The 15,177-nt window shown below is 38.1% G+C and overlaps 1 protein-coding gene across 1 annotated transcript in view; it reads left to right on the top strand.

The window, feature by feature from the left end:
* LOC126090223 (MORN repeat-containing protein 3-like) overlaps positions 1-14,733 on the top strand; it is a 58,379-nt gene extending 43,646 nt beyond the window's left edge. Inside the window, exons 4-5 of the mRNA XM_049906971.1 lie at positions 1,912-2,099; positions 14,163-14,733. Of these exons, the coding sequence (XP_049762928.1) occupies positions 1,912-2,099; positions 14,163-14,219 (245 nt within the window). The 3' untranslated portion in view covers positions 14,220-14,733. The remainder of the gene's footprint in view (positions 1-1,911; positions 2,100-14,162) is intronic.
* Positions 14,734-15,177: the final 444 nt, after the last annotated feature.

Below are 15,177 nucleotides of genomic sequence, written 5' to 3'. Positions count from 1 at the left end.
GTTGGTTTATTAATTTTGAAGTAAATTAATAATTTGGACAGCTGGTTACATTTTCATAGCATTTGGCATGCTGAGATAGTGACACACTGCAGGGAGAGGTAGCAATGGTAGAATCTGAATAAACAATTTTCATAATATTCATCTTTTATTCTTGTTCTGTGTTCTAAGTTGTAGGCTTGTAGTCCATTCTGAAACGTAACTTTTTACACTGGTCCAGAGGATGCTGGCTTCTTTTTGTTAAATAATGTGAACACAACTGGTGTTGAACACATATATTTTCAGTCATTTCACTTTACAATACAAATTAACATCAACCACAATGCTAACATAACACACATAACTTGTAGTCCCTCCTCGCACTTCAGAAACATACTACTAACTACTCAAAGACAAAGATTTACCCCTAACAACACATAACAAAGAAAATAGTACCATATATCAAACTGTTCGTGCAAAATCATCTTTGAAACATACATTTCAAAAATAAAGTATAAATAGTTGTTTATCATTGCTTATCTTTTTAAGAAGTCCGTAATCATCATTGTAATTACATTAAGTGTTTACATATGTTGATGTTTATACATTTTCATATAGCTATATGGCAGTGGATTTCTGGGTTTTGAGTCTTTGACTTGGGAATCGATCATTTCATATGATCCAAGATTGGTTAGTACACTTACCACAGCATAACCTGTTTTATTACACACTCCAAAACTACACAGCGATCTATTTGGTGAATGTACCTGGTAGCAATTTCCCCTTCCCTGCTTCTCTCCATTTCTACTCCCCTCTCCTGCCCCCGCCCCCCTCCCAACAGCCCTACCCTGTCCCCACCATGTATCTGCACTCTCCTGCAAGCAGCACTACACCTTCCCTCATCACTATCCTGCTATCCTACCCCCTCCCCACCCTATGCCTAATCCTTAACCCCACCACCCGAGCTAGATTGCTGCTCCCATCAAGTGCACTGCCGTCACATGTGTGTGTGTGTGTGTGTGTTTTCTACTTCTTAAATTCTTAAAAAGGCCCTATGGCTGAAAGCTTAAATGTATAGCAGTCTTTTCTATGTGCCTATCTGTGACTTAACGTCTGTATATGGTGTGTAGCAATCTTTTCTTTCCATAATTTTGTTTGTACTGGAAATCTTATAAACCAAGTGGGCTGCATTAAGGTAAAGAAAGAAGCTGACAGTTTAATGTGCTGACAACAACACAGACATTAGAGGCTGAACTCAAATTCAGATTGTGGAAGGAAACCATCTGTCCACTTACTTTATAAACCACTTAGAGAAATTATGGAAAACTTAAGTCTGTGTGGCCAGATGGGGATTTGAACTGCCATCTTCCCGAATGCAAGTCCAGCATTGTACTAGAGCATCACCTTGTTTGGTGAGTGCGGAAGAGACATTATGTATAAGGGGTTGGTAGTGGGAGGTGGGAAGGCAAGGTGACATCACAGTTAATAGTACTAAATATGCATGTGTGTGCACATACACACTTACATACTGTATGTGAGCTCATCATGTGTGTATACATATGCCCAATTTCCAGTGGCAGCAAGCAACTCTTTCTCATAACATCATTCAGCAATATACTGGAACCACTACTTGAAGAGCACAAATAAAAATTTGTAATCTAGGTTATTGTTAAATCATAGTTGTTATAAATAATAAAAATATAAACTGCCCAATTTCCAGTGGCAGCAAGCAACTCTTTCTCATAACATCATTCAGCAATATACTGGAACCACTACTTGAAGAGCACAAATAAAAATTTGTAATCTAGGTTATTGTTAAATCATAGTTGTTATAAATAATAAAAATATAAACTGGGTTACTTTTATATTGCATTTGTTCCATTGAAGAGAAATGGTGAAATATTGTACTCATTAAAAAATATTTGTGTGTTCAAGCTAATGGAAATCGCTATGAAGGAGAATGGAAATGTGGTCTTAAGAATGGATGTGGTCGATACTATCACTTGGACAGTGGACAGTTGCAAGAAGGAGTGTGGATTAATGGAAACTGTTCCTGTAGTACCATGACAGATATATACTATCGGCAAACAGCTAAGGATCCAACACAGTATCCCATTCCAGAGGTAACTTTTTACTCCCAAACATCCATTTGTGCCACTGTTGTACTAGCTTCATACTCTTACACTCATTCATTTTCGCCACTGCAGAAAGATTGCTTATGATGTAATTTACCTATGTTGTCCACTGATCTGCTAACACAATGCTGCAGTGGCCATGAAAATCAATTCCTGGCAGTATTAAGCAAAACAAAACTGATGTACATGTGTTTCCCTTATCCAGAAACACATCAGCTACCGTATTTACTCGAATCTAAGCCGCACTCAAATCTAAGCCGCACCTGAAAAATGAGACTCGAAATAAGGGGAAAAAAAATTCCCAAATCTAAGCCGCACCTGAAATTTGAACTCGAAATTCAAGGGGAGAGAAAAGTTTTAGGCCGCTCCTCCAAATCGAAACAAAGTTGGTCCATTGTAATATGAGACACAATTTAGGTCGAATGAATGACGATACAGCTACAGTAGTTTGGTTCGAGTCGAAAGCTTAGCAGTTAAGCTTTACCAGGTAGCCATTGCTATGCGTCAGGCGCTCCGTCCGTATTTATACGGATACCCTTCCTTTTTCACGTGCTTCGTCTGGTTTGAATCGATTGCTTATTTTGCTTTGATCTGATAAGTGCCGTTTTCAATGTTATAGGTGTTTACGTCAGTCACTGTAAGCTGAAAATGCATTACTATACTGTGTCGTGCATTGTTTGTCGCATTCTGATAGTGCGTGTTTACGGCCTGTCGCTGCTCGCGGCATGGCTTGCTTTTGTGCGCGCTACCACCGCCTACAATTAAAAAAAGAGAGGAATCGTCACATTAGCGAAACAATGGCAAGAGACTGCTATTTGTTGTTACTTACACTGCTGCTTTCTTTGATAATGATCAACAAGAACCAAATAATAGACTGCGTATGATATAACATGTTCTGAACGAAAGTTTGGCGAAAATTTTTCTCCGTTTGAAAATCATCAAATTCTGCACAGAAATTACTCATCTTAGATTTAAAAATCTAGTCAGTTGCCATGCTTCATTTCTGACTGTATCACTATTAGGCATAAGAGTAATACGAATATAAACATGACACGATACGTATATTCTTCCGCGTTTGCTGTTGTCTCACTCTAGTTTCGTAGTTTATTTGGCAGACAGGATTTAAATGAGATAGAAGCAAACACGAAAGAATACATGGCAAAATGTTTATATTCGTATTATTCTTGTGGTGAAGAGCATACTGCATGTGATTCACATTTCATCAGGTTCCTATTAGCAACCATCTCTTCTCACAGGTAGGAAAAAATTCAGAACGTAGAGTTGGCCATATTGACAAAAATCCCAGTATTACCAGTCGGATTTTTGTAGTACACTGAAATTCGAAGATGAACAATACGGAATTTGTATTTACTTCGTTGGATAATGTATGAAAATGCAGTGGTCGAAACTCGGGCGGAGAAAAATGCTCGTCTTCCAATTTTTTTTTTTTTTTTTTTTTTTTTTTTATTTTTTTTTTTTTTTTTTTTAAATATTATTTACTGACACAGAGGTTTTGGCGCCAGTATTTATCTTTGTGCCTACAAAGGATGCCTGTGTAGCGCTACATATATTCGACGGCAGAAGTTAGTTGTGGCGGCACCTATCAACATTTTTCAGAACTTCCGCATGCTTTGCACTCGCAGGCGGTTTTTTGGATTACAAAAACCGGAAAAAAAGTGCGGCTTAGATTCGAGTAAATACGGTACTTAAGTTGAGTTCTCTGCAGTTATTTTTTCATGACCTGATCTATCTCGTAACCCCTGCAAATAGGAACAGGTAGTTGCCTAAGTAACAAAAGTTAAGTGAACTAATGAAAGTTATCTAGTTGACTAATGTGTTTTGTCAGAATGGTTACAGCAAAGCACACATTAGACGTGCATTGAGGAAGAAAAAGAGCCACACAGCCATCCACAAAGAAGTGGAAGAGGAAAAGAAACTCACCTTTATCCCCTACATTGGCCCCCCCATCAGCCAAAGTTGCGAGAATAATGGGGAAAAAACATCATAGCAATTTTTTCACCACCTCCAAAGATGAAAGAGTTACTGGGCTCGGTGAAGGACACATTGCAGCTTCAAGTTCCTGGTATATGTAGTACACCGTGCGAGTGTGGGCTCCAGTACATCGATCATACACAACGCTACATCTCGCAATGCTGCCAGGAACACATTAGATGCATGCTGCTGGGGCACAAGGACAAATCAGCTGTGGCAGAACACAGCTTCGATGAGGGACACACCTTCGAATTTGAAGAAACAAAAATGCTTTGCCGAGCCAGTGGCTTCTGGGAGAGCGTCATCAAGGAATCAGTCGCAATAAGGTTTCATAACAATCTCGTCAACAGGTACGAGGGCTACCATTTACGTTCAGTGTGTAACTCTGCAACAGCAGCTATACGCTGCGACCATGCTCAGTTGCTAATGCTCTGCGATTCTAAGCTAGACTAGCGCGGCAGGCGGCCAGAGTCGCCCAGCCATGCGTGGTTTGCCCCCACCACCAGCCTAGCGCTGGTAGGAGGGGTGGGGAGGGACGGCCGCCGTGCGCCGCTGACCAACTATATATAGAAGATGGCCACGGTCCATCGACACTTTGACATTAGGTGATGAGAATGACACTCATTGAAACATCGCAAATTTTCGATGCAGCTACCTGGATGGAAGCCCGAGAAGATTTCATCAGCAGTATATACCTGGAAAGCCTACATTCACATATGAAGCACCTCTATGTTGAGAAAGTGCTCTGCAGATTCAGACAGCTGCAGAAAGAACGTATCAAGAAGGCTAAGCTACTCAACACACTGGCCTTTCTCCAACAGTGTCGAGATAAGGGCGTCGTACCACATTTTGCGGAATTGTGGCATCCAATTACATCAAAGAAGAAGGACCGGATTTTGCGACGACGAGTAAGGCAATCGTTAGAGAACGCATTTGCTTCACATGAAGAAAATTGGACAAGAATGCAAGGACCCTACTCGCCTGCCACTTATTTCTTGCTGGTACTCTATCAAAATATGTCTGGGAATGGGCAGATTGCAGCTCATTTTCTGACAGCAAGGTAAAAAGCCAGAAAGCTAATGCAAGACAACACAGAAAATTCGAGAGGCTGTCGGGAGCTCTGAGTAGGACACAGGGTATCGATGAATGCAGAACAATTATCAACCTGACACAGAAAGAAATTGACGGTGCTACAACCTCGGCCCTTTCCAAAGGGTTGAATTTCACTCCTGTTCCGAAGACAATACCAAAACAGGACATTATCGTTGGCATGGAAGAAGCTATCTGTGGCCTGCCTGCAGAAAAAGTGGAAGAAATCAGGCATGAAACATGCAGAGTAATTGATAAATCCAGGCCTCCGAAACTGAATATGATGTTAGCAGAACGGAAAGCACTAAGAGACGATGAAAACACCATAGCCCTTTTTGCTGATAAAGGAAATGCTACAGTTCTATTGTCTGCTGACAACTATCACCAGAATATAAATACTTTGCTGCAGGATTCAGCCTACAAGTAGCTGAAGAAAGATCCAACACTAAAGATAAAGAGGAAAACCTTAGCTTTGCCCAACCAATCGGATCTAACAAAAGAAGATGTGAGACGACTCTATCCCCAGGGCCCCAGCACCTCCACAGCTATATGGACTGTGCAAGGTTCACAAGGATGAGGTGCCTCTTCACCCTATTGTGAGAAACATTAATGCACCTACATACGGAGCAGCCAAGCATCTACCTTACTTCTAAAACCTATAGTGGACCACTGGAGTCATCACGTGAAGAATTCGGCTGAATTCGTAACCACACTGAAGCATGTGTGGCTGCAGAAAGAAGATCTACTTGTGAGCTTTGATGTAACATCCCACGGCATGCCTTAAACCTAAACACTTCTTCCATTACGTTGATGACACATTCATTGTGTGGGAACATGGAAGAGAAGCCCTGAATGAATTCCACGAACACCTGAACAGCATTCACAAAAACATGCAGTTCGTAATGGAGTTAGAACAAGATGGATGTCTTCCATTTTTGGATATCCTTATAAGGAGAAAAGCAGATGGCATGCTAGGACATGCAGTATACAGAAAGAAGACCCACATGGATCTATATCTCCATGCTTCGAGCTGCCATCACCCAGCGCAACGGCACACCGTTCTAACGATGCTGGTTCACAGAGCAAGAGTAGTCTGTGACAAAGACAGCCTTCCAGCTGAGCTGCAGCACTTTAAGGATGTGTTTCATCAGAATGGTTACACCAAAGCACATATTAGACGTGCATTAAGGAAGAAAAAGAGTGACACAGCCATCCCCACAGAATAGGAAAAGGAAAAGAAACTTGCTCTCATCCCCTACATTGGGCCCCTGAAAGCCAAAATTGCGAGAATAAATTGGGAAAACAACATCAAAGCAATTTTTCGACAACCTCCAAAAATGAACGTTACTGGGCTCAGTGAAGGACAAATTGCAACTACAAGTTTGCAGTATATATAGTATACCTAGATAACAGGACGCAGCATGTCATTCTCAATGGAGAGAAGTCTTCCGAAGTAAGAGTGATTTCAGGTGTGCTGCAGGGGAGTGTCATAGGACCGTTGCTATTCACAATATACATAAATGACCTGGTGGATGACATCGGAAGTTCACTGAGGCTTTTTGCAGATGATGCTGTGGTGTATCGAGAGGTTGTAACAATGGAAAATTGTACTGAAATGCAGGAGGATCTGCAGCGAATTGACGCATGGTGCAGGGAATGGCAATTGAATCTCAATGTAGACAAGTGTAACGTGCTGCGAATACACAGAAGCAGTTAATACCATAAATTATCTGGGAGTATGCATTAGGAGTGATTTAAAATGGAATGATCATATAATGTTGATCGTCGGTAAAGCAGATGCCAGACTGAGATTCATTGGAAGAATCCTAAGGAAATGCAATCCGAAAACAAAGGAAGTAGGTTACAGTACGCTTGTTCGCCCACTGCTTGAATACTGCTCAGCAGTGTGGGATCCATACCAGATAGGGTTGATAGAAGATATAGAGAAGATCCAACAGAGAGCAGCACGCTTCGTTACAGGATCATTTAGTAATCACGAAAGCATTACGGAGATGATAGATAAACTCCAGTGGAAGACTCTGCAGGAGAGACGCTCAGTAGCTCGGTACGGGCTTTTGTCAAAGTTTCGAGAACATACCTTCACCGAAGAGTCAAGCAGTATATTGCTCCCTCCTACGTATATCTCACGAAGAGACCATGAGGATAAAATCAGAGAGATTAGAGCCCACACAGAGGCATACCGACAATCCTTCTTTCCACGAACAATACGAGACTGGAATAGAAGGGAGAACCGATAGAGGTACTCAAGGTACCCTCCGCCACACACCGTCAGGTGGCTTGCGGAGTATGGATGTAGATGTAGATGTAGATACCGTGCGAGTGTGGACTCCAGTACATTGGTCAAACACAACACTGCATCTCGCAACGCTGCCAGGAACACATTAGATGCATGCAGCTGGAGCACAAGGACAAATCGGTTGTGGCAGAACACAGCCTCGTTGAGGGACACACCTTCCAATTTGAAGAAATGAAAATGCTTTGCCAGGCCAGTGGCCTCTGGGAGAGCGTCATCAAGGAATCAGTTGAAATAAGATTATGTGACAATCTTGTCAACAGAGACGAAGGCTACCACTTAAGTTCAGTGTGTAACCCTGCATTAGCAGCTATACGCCGGGACCGTGTTCAGCTGCTAACGCTCCACAATTCTAAGGTAGACTAATGCAGCAGGCAGCCGGCGTTGCCCAGCCCTGCGTGGCTTCCCCCCCACCACCGGCCCAGCGCCGGTAGGATGGGTGGGGAGGGACAGCCACCATGTGATGCTGATGAGCTTTATATAGAGGACAACTGCAGTCCATCGACACTTCGCCAGAAGATGAAGATGACACTCATCGAAACATCGCGGATTTTCGACACTGCTACCCAGATGGAAGCCTGAGAAGATTTCATCAGCAGTATACACCAGGAAAGCCTACATTCCTATAAATAGATACAAATGTGTATATAGTTATGATACATATAAATGCAATCCATTTCAAATCACCCAGGCGATGTTGCTCAACATTTTTGATTTTCTTGATTTTTTTTATCATGACTTCCCTATAAACGCTGTTCTAAAAATTTTTATAAGTCATTGTTTTTTTCTGGCAGCCGTTTTTACAATGGTGGTTGGGCAAATTTTAATGGAAATCGACGTTTGCGGAAAGTTTAATCACCATGTTATTTTAAAAGATATCAGAATAATTCAAAAACCAGTGTGCTCAGCATGAAATGAACTTCAGGCATAATTTTTTTTTAATTTTTCTATCATGAAAGAGAGTCACTCAAACTCTTTCTGTAAAGACTCTAAAAAAAATTATCAATCTTCACTTTTTAAGGCCTTCAATTTTCATGAAGGTGGGGAGACTCACTAATAACATGTTATCTCTGTGTTGTGTATTTACATAACTACCTGCAATAAAAGTTGCAGTCCTGAGAATGCACTCCTGTTTTTTCTAGAGCTTTTCAAAAATGGCCAAAACCCTTCTAACGTCAATTTCCGAAGGTCAATACCTAAAAAGGGACTGAATGAAAACAAGTGAAAATTTTACAGAATGTTCTTTATTCTCATAGGAATATCTTACAAAAAAATTATGACTGAGACTCAACTACATTGAGAGTAATAGAACTGTAAATTTCAGTAAAAACGGTACCCCTCTACATGCTCGTGCAGTGCCAAGTTAGCAAACAAGGGCTTGAAATTATTACAGTTGACATTGGTCAAATTATGTTTAAATCATTACTTACAATAAATGATCAAATATTTCTACTTTTAAATAACAATGGGCAGAGATAACAATGGGTAAGAGTTCTAATTCTTAAAATTAATGGTACATTTGTTGTACTACAGTTGTGTGCAGTATACACATAATAATGTTTCTCCATGTATACAGATTTAAAACTTCAGTTGTAACTACTTGCCAGCTGCAAATTTCATTAGGGAGTTAAACAAACATGATATTTCATTGCATAGTTTATCAGTTATGTTGTGTGTTCTACCAGACACATTGTGAATTCCATTGGAGTTACTTTTCATATTACGTTCTTTGCAGGACCCAAGACAATAAACAAGTGAATAAGAGTTTTGTAAGTGTAGATCTGCAGTTTCCCATCTTCAACTGTTTTCAAGAATAGTAGATTTTTCAAGTGTTGAAATGAGTTGTTTTGTGGGTGAAGTAATAAGTGAACAGTGCCTTAAACAACACTACAAGAAGAAAGTGCATCAAGAATTAATAAATGTAAGTGACTTCCCAGCTGAAGAACAGTGTTTGTTAAAATTAAGAATTTCAAAAGAAATTTCTAGTATTTGTTATTACCACAAAGGTAAATATTTAGACAAATACAACCACATTTTTGGTAAAAAGTGTTGTGACCCATTTGGTACTCACAAAAAGCCAGTTAAAAACGGTTTGCATAAAATACTAGTTGAACACCTAAACAAAAAAAAAAAACAAAAAAACAAAAAAAAAAAAGTGGATATTAACCTAATTCCTGGACAAGCTCTATGCCCAACTTGTGCATCAAGAATATGTGTAAATAAACCAGCTGAAAAAGTGGCAATTAGTGTTGAGAATGATCCTGAATTTCTTCCTGGGCCTTTTGAATTGGTTGAGGATGATCCTTTGCATCAAGTAGAATTAATCTGTGAAACTTTGGAATTATCTCCTTTACATAAAATAACAAAGACCAGCGACTATCAGCTTTACAAAGGAAAACTGATAAAATTACAAGTGCTGTCAAACGAAAATTGGAAGAATCTTTCCATAATGACTTAGATGCTCAGAATGGAAATAGTACAGAAAATGTACAAAGTGAGTATGGTATACTTATTACCAAAATGAACGTAAAATTCAAAGTTTCCAGTAAAGATGACAAAATTAAGATAATTAGCCTCTTGCCAAGATCATGGTCAAAGAAAAAACTAATCGAGGAATTTGGTGCATCTGAATACATGGTGAAGTTACCTAGGCAGCTAGTTATGGATCAAGGTATCTTACCACATCTTTCGAAAAGACAAGTTGCCAACAAAATAAGTGAAGTTGTTATTAATAGTGTTAAAGAATTTTACGAGGATGATGACAATAGTTGCATGTGTCCTGGTAAAAAGGAATGTGTTTCAACTGTGATTGACAGTGTTAAGGTGCAGAAGCAGAAAATGTTCATTCTTCTCTCGCTGAAAGAGCTCTACAGCCTCTATAAACAAAAATACCCAGATAACAAAATTGGCCGCTCTATGTTTTGTGTTCCATGACCAAAGTGGTGTGTTCTTCCGGGTTCATCAGGAACTCATACTGTATGCGTTTGCAAGCATCATCAAAACAAAGCTTATGATGGAAGGAGCAAAGCTTAATGCAAATTATAAACACCTGATAGCTTTCATGGTATGTGATATTGATAATGAAAAATATATCTAAAAACAAAGATGATGAGACTTACCAAACAAAAGTGCTGGCAGGTCGATAGACACACAAACAAACACAAACATACACACAAAATTCAAGTTTTCGCAACAAACGGTTGCTTCGTCAGGATAGAGAGAAGGAGAGGGAAAGACGAAAGGATGTGGGTTTTAAGGGAGAGGGTAAGGATTCATTCCAATCCCGGGAGCGGAAAGACTTACCTTAGGGGGAAAAAAGGACAGGTATACACTCGCACACACACACATATCCATCCGGACAGGTATACACTCGCACACACACACATATCCATCCGGATATGTTTTCAAAAATTGGGTACAAACTGATAGAGTTGAGCTTATTACACAGGTAATGCCCAGTGAGGAATTTTTATAGTGTCTTATCGATAAGCTGGTGCTTTTAAAATCCCATCACTTTATTTCAAAAGCTCAAGCTCAATATTTTAAGGAAACGAAAGAAAACCTGAAAGAAACCCATTGTTTAGTGATTGGTGATTTTGCGGAAAACTATACATTTACAGTACATGATGAAATTCAAAGTTTTCACTGGACTAATGCACAAGCGACACTGCATCCATTTGTCATCTACTTTAAAAAATAAGGCAACATGTGTTGCAAATCTTTTTGTGTAATTAGTGACCACCTAGAACACAATACCACGACTGTGTATGCATCACCCCATTAGAGAAATTAAGAATATCATACGTAATGTTGAAAAGATAATCTAATTTAGTGATGGCCCAAGCAGCCAGTACAAAAATTAGAAAAACATCATTAATATCTGCCAACACAAAAATGATTTTGGTTTACCAACAGAGTGGAATTTCTTTACCGCATCATACGGAAAGTATTCTTGCGATGGGATAGGCAGAACAACAAAAAGAGAAGTTACATGAGCTTCACTTTAAAGACCTTACACAGAACAGATTCTGATTCCACACGATTTGTTCAAATACTGTCAACAGAATATTACTGGAATTAGATATATATTTATTTCTTCAACTGAAATTGAACAAATCAAAACAAAGCTGACTGAGAGATTTCATTGTTGTTTACCATTGAAAGGAACACGAAGCTATCACAGATATGTTCCCATAAGTGACAATCAAATAAGATGTTTTGTTACTTCCAAAGGCTCCAGCTTTGATGATCATCAAACTTCAATACCTTTTACAAATGTATCATCTTTTAAAAATAACAAATTTTTTGTTTGTATGTATGATGAGAAGTGGTGGCTTGGAAAAATTGAAGAGAAATGTGAAGATAACAATGATGTTTTAGTGCATTTCTTTCACCCTTCTGGTCCAAGAACTGCCTTTCAGCTTTCCAAAAATGACACTGCTTGGGTGCCTGCAAATAAAATAGTACAAAAGCTGACTCCACTGGAACTCACAACAGTGTCTGGTAGAACACACAACATAACTGATAAACTATGTAATGAAATATCGTGTTTGTGTAGCTCCCTAATGAAAATTGCAGCTGGCAAGTAGTTACAACTGAAGTTTTAAATCTGTATACATGGAGAAACATTATTATGTGTATACTGTACACAACTGTAGTACAACAAATGTACCGTTAATTTTAAGAATTAGAACTCTTACCAATTGTTATCTCTGCCCATTGTTATTTAAAAGTAGAAATATTTCATCATTTATTGTATGTAATGATTTAAACATAATTTGACCAATGTCAACTGTAATAATTTCAAGCCCTTGTTTGCTAACTTGGCACTGCACGAGCATGTAGAGGGGTACCGTTTTTACTGAAATTTACAGTTCTATTACTCTCAATGTAGTTGAGTCTCAGTCATAATGTTTTTGTGAGATATTCCAATGAGAATAAAGAACATTCTGTAAAATTTTCACTTGTTTTCATTCAGTCCCTTTTTAGATATTGACCTGCGAAAATTGACGTTAGAAGGGTTTTGGCCATTTTTGAAAAGCTCTAGAAAAAACAGGAGTGCATTCTCAGGACTGCAACTTTTACTGCAGGTAGTTATGTAAGTACACAACACAGAGATAACATATTATTAGTGAGTCTCTCTTCCTTCATGAAAATTGAAGGCCTTAAAAAGTGAAGATTGATAAATTTTTTCAGAGTCTTTACAGAAAGAGTTTGAGTGTCTCTCTTGCATGATAGAAAAATTTAAAAAAATTATGCCTGAAGTTCATTTCATGCTGAGCACACTGGTTTTTGAATTATTCTGATATCTTTTAAAATAACTTGGCAATTAAACTTTCCGCAAACATCGATTTCCACTAAAATTTGCCCAACCGCCATTGTAAAAACGGCTACCAGAAAAAAACAATGACTTATAAAAATTTTTAGAACAGTGTTTTGTGAATGCCTGCCTATAGGGAACTCATGATAAAAAAATCGAGAAAATCAAAAATGTTGAGCAACAAATTTTATTCATATTGGGTGATTTTAAATGGATTGACCCTATATTTGAGAATGGCACTCATGACAAGTCTAAGCAAAGTTCAAGTAACGTTGTCCTCCTGCTATAAAAAGTGGAAACAATGTTTATGTAACTTTGTACCTCTGCTCTGAATTTTTAGGCTTTTTAAGCTTTTCTGGCAACTTGCAGTGCTTAATCAGAATTAATTTATTACCAGATAGGCTAATCAGGATAAAAATCATTTAATTAACATTTTGGTAAGATTATTTGATTAATTAAATAGCTTAAATAGTTTGTAGCATGGTATATCTTGTACTTTCCAGATTTATAATGATGAAAGACTTTTTTGCATGTTGTTTTGAGTGTGAGATTTCAACAATCTCATTACCTGAATGTAGGTAATTAAAATATTCGCACTCAGTCAAAAAGTCACTAAAGCCATGTCAGTATTGAATTAAGTAATGGTACACTGGTATCAGATGGCTTCCCTTGAGGAAAAAATCAAACTAAAAATCAACCAGTAAATTTTATTCAATCAGTCTCATGATTAGTCAGTTAGTGATCTCCATGGTAAAAACGAACTGTGGTGTTACAAGCTGTACCACATAGATTGATAAATGGTTAGGTCCACTCTTGTTCTTACTGCATATAAATTATGTGCAGTCATGTTGATAAGAAGCTGAAATAGTTTTCTTGCAGATCACTATGACACATCAAAAAGTCTATAAATGAAACAGAATTCTATAAAATCTTGCATGTTGATATTTCTAAGAACCTCCTCTAGAAATCAGGTTAAAGTTCTTGTTGAATACTGAAGTCAATCAACTTTTGCATTATCAGTAAGAGGACACTTTGGAGATGAAAATGCAAAATGGTCTCTTAATTTTGTTGCTCACTGATACTTATAGCATCATTTGTTGGGTAACTCTCCATTTAGTGAGAAAGTGTTTATTTCACAGAATTTTTTAACAGGGTAATATGTTGTTTGTACCTTAGAACATCTGGTATTTCATTCTTTAAATAGATAGACCTTCTAACTGCAACTTCACAGTACATTTACTCTCATATACAGTTTGTAACTGACAGTTGAATGTAACACGTAAACAGGAGCTAATCATTTGTCATTTGTTAATTTATAATTGTGTCTATCTTACAGTGCTGTATGCAGGAATCTGACAGTTTGTATCAGACCTGGATAGAGTCCCTACTTTAAAAACATTTGCTGTGATGGTAAGAAAATAATACACATAGAGGAAGTAGCAGTAGATGGAGCACTTGCACACTGGAGCTGTTCTGTGAAGGTACAGAGGCCATTAATTGTCTTGGACACTTCATAAATGAAGCAACATACTTGATTCTGACTACACTAATGATGTCTCTGAGTGAAGACCATTGTTGCTCCTAAGGGCCATAGTTATTTTGTATGTGTGAGAAGTAGGTAACAAATATAAATATTGGGGACAGCCATTTGATTTAAATGCATAAGTGAATGACATTTTGTCTTAGTGGTGTTCATTTTTGTATGTCAGAGAAACATAAATTAAAGTCTTATTAATTTTTTGAAGCAAGAGACATGCAGTAAGTAATATTTGTGGTACTGTTGTGTGGTGTGATATAAATTTTAAGTTGTGTCAGATATATTGGGATTTCAGGCAAGAATTTTTGTATTAACCTTGTGGTACATCTTGTCATTGTAGCTGAAACACTATCATTCTTGTAAACATACTATAAATAGTGAGTATCTGATAAGTTTTACTATTGGTACCAGTTACTACTATGTAAATCCAATAAATATCATTGTTTTCTTTCACAAAATTGCTCATGATTAAAGAAGTATAATTGTAGTCATCTAAAAATGGCTCTGGTTTATTATCTTCATTGATAGGTGTAATTGTATATTTAGAGTTTGACACAAGAGGACAAGTGGTACAACTGGAAGCTGTGTATTTGTCTTGAGGCAGTATAAATGGTGGTGTGCAAATACTTGGACTATTCATTCAGTATTTGAGAATGAGAATCCATAGCAATTTCCAACGAACTTTACATATAATTTAAAAACTTTATGAATCAGCTGATAAAATCTTCTCGGGCTTCTCTCTGGGTAGCTGCGTCGAAAATCCATGATGTGTCGATGAGTGTCATTCTCATCATCTTCTGGTGAAGTGACGATA

The sequence above is a fragment of the Schistocerca cancellata genome, chromosome 1 (assembly GCF_023864275.1).
Source record: "Schistocerca cancellata isolate TAMUIC-IGC-003103 chromosome 1, iqSchCanc2.1, whole genome shotgun sequence".
Taxonomy (NCBI): Eukaryota; Metazoa; Arthropoda; class Insecta; order Orthoptera; family Acrididae; genus Schistocerca; species Schistocerca cancellata.
This window is presented reverse-complemented; position numbering and strand designations above follow the sequence as displayed.